Source organism: Papaver somniferum, chromosome 3 (genome assembly GCF_003573695.1).
Source record: "Papaver somniferum cultivar HN1 chromosome 3, ASM357369v1, whole genome shotgun sequence".
NCBI classification, from domain to species: domain Eukaryota; kingdom Viridiplantae; phylum Streptophyta; class Magnoliopsida; order Ranunculales; family Papaveraceae; genus Papaver; species Papaver somniferum.
Window position 1 is genome coordinate 16,762,479 of NC_039360.1, and position 6,911 is coordinate 16,769,389.

Genomic DNA, 6,911 nt, shown 5'->3' on the forward strand with positions numbered 1-6,911 from the left:
CCTCTTTCCCATCGACCAATCAGGTCGCTTCAAACCCTCCACACGCACACTAGAAGTGTGGCCACTCCCATGTTTAACCGCCCCTTTTCTATTGACCAATCAGGTCGCTCTAAACCTTCCACAATATTAAAAGAACCAAATTGCATCTGATGGTCACAATGCCAATTGGCTTTCCGAAACCGCGCCAACATGCTAATGGCATGCCAAACGTGCCATTCCGCTCCAGCGTGCTAATGGCATGCCAAACGTGCCACTTGCCGCAGTAACTTGCCAAACGTGCCACTTTGCCGCAGTAGCATGCCGAACGTGTCAACGTGCCATAAATAGCGCGCCTACGTGCTAACTTACCTTCTGTTCGTGGCCAACGCTGTGAAAAATTCCAATTAGGGTATTCTAATAAAAAACACGACTTTTCTTTAATGGCATCAGCCGAAACCCTAATTTCCAGTCGTGGCCCAAATTACGCCACTTTGGGCCTCACAACATGCCACGAGCCATGCAGGACTCAGGAAACCCTAAGAATGGCACCATGTTATGGCCACTCATAGCCGCCTTGGTCCTGTGGCCATCCCCATGTTATGGCTCTACTGTAATTCCTTTGGCGTGTTCATGGCGTCGTTTGCACAAAAAACGTCACCGTGCCGCGGCCACATGCCATACGCGCAAATTAGGGTTTCGATATGCCAAACCCTAATTTAGCTAAGGTTGTCACGCCAACCAAGCTAAGTAATGCTCCCTAGGGCATTAAGTTTGATATGGCAACTGAAGCCAATGTTGCCGAAGCCATATTTGGGTCTAACACCAATATGCCAAAATCCTAGCCTTGGCCATGCCGCCAAGCCCTAACTTTGGCCACGACGCTAAATCCTAGCTTTGGCCATGCCACCATTCCAAAGGCGTGGCTATGCCACCATGCCACAGGTGCGGCTATGCCACCATGCCACCGGCCGACATGTGCCAATGGCTCTATTATGCTATTAAAAGATGTCAACGGAATGTGGCCATAATAACGGCCACTCTCTCTCATGAATTACAATCTCAGCCGTCCAAATTCGCCATAGAATTAACAGGCCTATCACAAGTTTTAGGCGACCATCCAAGACAAGCTTAATAGCATCATGCGCTATTCTCTTGCGGAAAGTCTCCTGACTTTGACTTGCCACGCATGGCTATCTGCTACTTAGTTGCCACACAATTAATCAGAATAGCCAGGTCTTGCATACAAGACCCATTCAGCAATGTGTTGCATATTTTCCACGAAAATACTCGAGACATAGAACATGTCACGAACTGGGGGATGTTCATCAGGGTATTGGTCTGGTGGTTTACATCCTGCGCGCGTGCAACACGTCCATTATAAGAAAGTGTCATAAAGCAGGGAAGTTAGTGGCGGCAAGAAGTAGTGGGTGTAAACTAATCAGTTTCCTTCATAGTGGGAACGTGGTCTCTGGAATTTACACATTACCCCACTTCTCCATCACTCAATCACTCCCACTTTCTACGAGATCAGGGTGCGTTCAATTATGAGTTGTATAAATAGGTTTTACCTATTTCGACCAAACGGAAACAGTTTGGTTAACAACAACACTTACCAGAAAACACCAAAGAACTGATAGCTTACATTCTGCAAGCCAGTTCCATATTCTGATACAAGTCATAAAATAGCCACACCTTCAGAATTAATCATTCTGGTCTAACACCTTCTTCGCTTCCCTCCCTAATACCAACCCTTCTCATTCACTTTGTGACCGAAGCAAGACTGGAGCGGCCATTTCTTGGTTTAGGCCAGGATTGTACAGATTGATCTCTCGAATCTAAAGTACTCCCGTGCAGTGCATTTGTTTAAAGTTTAGGCTCGTTTCTCCTCAACATACCCAAATTTACCAAAACCAGCAGAAACAGTTTGCACCCACAAACAGGTGGTATAAATCTATTATGCCTCTTTTCTTTAATCAGTTTAATCTTTTCTTTATCGATTAGAAAAAAAAAACGTTAACATAATGGAGAAGACGACCACACCTAAAAAGAATAACTATTAACTTAACAAATGTGGGACTGATGTTCGTTGGATTTTAACTCTGCACCGGCATTAAATCCATTAATATATCGACCGGACAGCCACCCATAAAAAACGGACGGGACGGTTGGTATCCACGGATTCGATCCAAAATGTTCACCCTTAGTAAAGAACGGTTTTTTGGGGACCAGCCTTTTTTTTTTGGGGACCATTATTTTATTTTGGGTAAGACATTAGAAGTAAATCTACGTCACCCCTTATCTAAATATTTATATTAATACCAAAATTATCCTCCTGATTATTTTTGTATAATGATTAGTTAATGTGATTAATCATTGATTAAGGTTAAATTAATAGATGATTGTATTTAAAAGAAATAGAATTATTGAGTGACCAAAGTAATAGAAGAAGAAGAAGAAGAAGAAGAAGATGGAGAAAAAAATTATGTTGAGATGGATAAATATGGAGAAAAAACATTCTCTCGGTACCGAGATATGCTTGTAACTTAGTGAATGTTGTTATAAATGACCTAAAATATAGTCAAAATCAAAATTGTAACAAAAAATTTCAACCAAGTCAATAAAGTTCGGTTATATTATATGAAGAACATGTAACTGAACTTTCTGCAAATGTAGTTCGGTTAATAAATCCAAAATCACAGGCAACCGAACCAAAGCTTTAATGGAGTTTTTGTTTCTGCAAATGTAGTTCGGTTAGGACATTTTTTGCGACGTAACCGAACCCAAAGTTCGGTTGAGTCATTTTTTCGCGACGAAACCGAACTTTTTTGCGACGTAACCGAACCCAAAGTTCGGTTGGGACATTTTTTGCGACGAAAACGAACTTTTTTTTGCGACGTAATTGATTTTTTTGTGACGTAAAAGTTCGGTTGGGACGTTTTTGCGACGTAACCGAACTCGAAGTTTGGTTGGGAACTTTTTGCGACGTAACCGAACTTTTTGCGACGAAACCGAACTTTTCTCTGGAAAAAGAAAAACCTCCATTAAAGTTGAGTTCGGTTAGTTCGACAAAGTTTTTCACATAATTCCTAACCGAACTTCTCTCTACAACTTCCATTTTCAACTCATTTTGGTGATTACTGCTCATTTTTTCAACCAAAAACAATATATATATATATATATATATATATATATATATATATATATATATATATATATATATATATATATATACATATTTTGATGATATATATGTATATATAGAGAGAGAGGTGGTGGTGGTTGTTGGTGGTGGTGGTCGGATATGGTAGGTGATGGTCGGTAGTGGTAGCGGCGGCGGTGGGAGGAGGTGGTGGTTATTTATATATATATGTGTGTGTGTGATTATTATGTTAGTTTTAAATTAAGTTAGGTTAAGGAAAGGTTAGACATTTCCACATTTTAGGACACCCCTTATAACTATAGGGAAAGTGGCCTAATAAGACCATGGTCCCAAAAAAAACCATGGTCCCAAAAAAACCGTTATTAGTAAATTAGGTGAATGGCCCAGGCCTGATTCATACCCATCAACCCCAAAATTAGCTGAATCATGGGCCTTAGTCACCAGCCAGTTTCCTGCACTTTCAAGTTTCAACTATGACATTATTCATTTTGTTCTGGCTTGACTAGTTATGATTATAAAATAATTAATTGGGGATTATGTATTTTGTTAGTAGATATCTTGTCGAGCACATCAAGTACAATGATCGCAAATACATCTAGCTTCTGGCTGTTGCATAGAGGTGCTGCCAGATCATATACGTATCCATAACTAGCTAGCACCCTTACTGTTCATGTATAATGCACGGATTTTGATCGTGAACCCCAAAATATGCATGCATTATGGTGAGAATCAAATATGTTATGATCAATAGTGCTCATCATATCATTCATATATCCTTGATTGAGTTGACAATTTATTTATATATTAATCAAATGCAGAAACCAGAACATGGGCTTCAAAGAAGAATGGAGAACTAATTCCCAAGAATTAAGGTTGGATTATTATACTTAATTAATATTTTATTCTTTGATTATTGGTGGTTAATAATGTGTTAGAGACAAATAAGTGTCTATAAAAGAAAATTCTGTCTAGTTTCATTTCTCATATTCTCTACTACACAACAAAACTCCATATTTCAATTCTAAACTAATATTTTTAAAGATGATGAAGTCGCACACTAATTTTCTATTGTTTGCTACTCTACTGGTTGTTGTTCTTATTGGAGCTCTAGATTTTAAGGTTTGCAGTGGAGCTCTGCATGAAGCATCTTTGAATCTGAAGTTTTACAAGCATACTTGTCCTAAAGCAGCGCAGATTATAAAAACTGTTGTGGATGAGCATGCAAAGGCTAACCCTTTTTTGGGTGCAATGCTACTTAGAATCCACTACCATGATTGCTTTGTTCGGGTACGTATATAGTGGAGTTTTACGTAGTTTTTTTGAAATTTTTCAGTAACAGTGCATCTCTAACTCTTTTTTTGCCAATGTGTTATGTTTATAGGGATGTGATGCGTCACTATTGCTGGATCCATCAAGCAAAACTAAGCCAGTAGAGAAACAAGCTAGACCTAATCTATCTGTACTGGGATTCGATGTCATCGATGATATCAAAACTCAAGTAGAAAAGGCCTGTCCCCAGATTGTTTCATGTGCTGATATCGTCGCATTAGCTACCCGTGATGCTGTGTCATTCCAAGTAAGCTCGTCCACCTTTAAAAAAATTCCGTCTGACAACTTTTTCTGACACTTAATAATGGCGACTTCCATTTTATTGTTTAATGCAGTTCAAAAGACCTTTGTGGAAGGTACCCTTAGGAAGAAGAGATGGAAGGATTTCACTTGCTTCTGAAGTGTCACTCAATTTGCCTTCTGCTTCATCAAATTTCAGTACCCTTTTTAATCTCTTTAGTCGCAAAGGTCTCAGCAATCTTAAAGATCTTGTTGCTTTGTCAGGTAAACCCGAATTTCGTTCCGTTCCGTTCCACGTATATGTAAATTTTGATCAGTGCAATTTTAGTATATGATTCTATCTCTGCTGACATTATCATTTCACATGAAATGAACAATGTAGGTGCTCATACTGTTGGAATCGCACATTGCGGTGTGATATCAAGAAGGCTCTTCAACTTTACAGGGAAAGGTGATACAGATCCATCTCTCAATCCAATTTACGCGAAATCCTTGAAAGCACAGTGTTCCAACCACAACAACATAATAGAGATGGATCCTAGAAGCTCGACAAACTTCGATAACCATTATTATAAGAATCTCTTGGAAAAGAAGGGTTTGTTTAACTCCGATGCATCACTTCTTACTGACAGATCTTCAGCTAAGCTAGTGAATCATTTTCAAGTTGGTGACAAATTTTTACTCGAGTTTGCTAAATCAATGAAGAGGATGGGAGCTATGGATGTACTCACTGGAAAACAAGGAGAGGTTAGGAAGAAGTGTCACCTACGGAATTGATTAATGAGTTGTAAAAGAGTTGTAAAATTAAGTTGTCTGTCAAGATTTAAAGTTCTTGTGCATTTTGTACTGTGCCACATATTCATTGCCGAGATGGCATGATACTTATTTTCTTTTTGTAATCATGTTTTGGTTTGAGATTTAATATATTTGGCAAACCATTTTATTGTTTAGTGATCTTAGAACGTGTTTCGTAACAGCTAATTTTATGCTCCTCCCTCTGTTCCACTTTAGATGAGTGTGTAAGGTTATATTTTTTGTTCCACATTACTAGTTTTCATACTTTCCCACAAAATTACCAACAATATCCTAATATTTTATCTTGGAACTATAAGCTTTTATTTAAATGCACTAATAATAATTAATGTTAGAAGATTTTTCTCAAGGGCATGGATGAAAAATTTTCATGTCTCTCCATTTCTTAATCTGCGAAAAACTCTCAAAACATCATCTAAAGTGGAATGGAGGGAGTAGAATTTTGATGGAATTAGATGCTTTTCAGGTAGACATGTTATGACCCCCTTGATTGTTTTAATCTGGTACACTTACCTTGATGTTTTTGTTGGATATAACTTAATCACAAAATGGAGAAATTTTGTCGATGGAACATTACCCCAAACCTTGTGTTGATTATTTCAAAAACAGATCAAATTGAAAAAGTGATAATATCTCTTTTCTAAAAAAAGTGAGGGAATAATTATTTTCTACTTTTCATACTCGATTGCGAAAGGTGGGTATCAACTTTGCTAGGGATGATACAAATTCATAAATCCAACAATTAAGATTGTGTTGTTTTATATGGATTGTCACCATCACTAGTAAAGTTGGTTCCCTTCTTTAGCAATCATGCTCTTCATGGTGGAAAAAACAGTTTTCACCTCTTAGTTACATCATTTTGGAAAGAAAAGGTGCTTTTCATGGTGGGGAAAAACACCATTGAGAATCTGTCTTGCATACATAACTTAGCCTTTGTGGCTTATTTCTGTAACTTTTGATCTCCCATGCTTCGGCTGTTTTCTTTTAATATAACCTTTGTATTTTCGAAAAAAATGGTGGGAAAAAACACTTTTCACCTCTTATTTACTTCATTTTGGAAGGAAAAAGTGTGATGAAACACTCTAACTCAAAATTCTTGCTCTAAAAATAACATTTTTTATACAATATTATTTCCCCAAAATAATTCTACATTGTCAAATACCCCCTTGCAAATGGTATGCAAGTATAGTGCTATATCTAGCTTATGATTTAGCCCACTATTTATGTTTTTTTGGTTGAAACCTTTGTTCAAGACTACCTAATGAGACAAATTAGCTAGGCTACTATCAACCAAAGGGTGATAGTTCTGGTTTGTTTATTTTTAAATTTCAGAGTAAGTTGGTAAGTTTGCTTTTCTTGTTTCTGGAGAGCGAAGTTATTATTATTATTT

General features: G+C 37.7%; 1 protein-coding gene across 1 annotated transcript; it reads left to right on the forward strand.

Moving 5' to 3' along the window:
- Positions 1–4,144: 4,144 nt before the first annotated feature.
- On the forward strand, positions 4,145–5,554 carry LOC113360957 (peroxidase 24-like). The gene is made up of 4 exons (XM_026604369.1): positions 4,145–4,426; positions 4,521–4,715; positions 4,804–4,972; positions 5,091–5,554. Exons 1-4 carry the CDS (start codon positions 4,181–4,183, stop codon positions 5,483–5,485), a joined length of 1,005 nt encoding a protein of 334 aa, XP_026460154.1. The 5' UTR covers positions 4,145–4,180; the 3' UTR covers positions 5,486–5,554.
- The last annotated feature ends 1,357 nt before the right edge of the window (positions 5,555–6,911 follow it).

What these genes read in the sequence shown, in the direction of transcription:
- LOC113360957 (XM_026604369.1), top strand. Translation starts at nt 4,181, where the DNA reads ATGATGAAGTCGCACACTAATTTTCTATTGTTTGCTACTCTACTGGTT. An exon ending in ACCATGATTGCTTTGTTCGG is followed by an intron (nt 4,427 to 4,520) that starts GTACGTATATAG and finishes TTATGTTTATAG; the next exon opens with GGATGTGATGCGTCACTATT. An exon ending in AGATCTTGTTGCTTTGTCAG is followed by an intron (nt 4,973 to 5,090) that starts GTAAACCCGAAT and finishes TGAACAATGTAG; the next exon opens with GTGCTCATACTGTTGGAATC.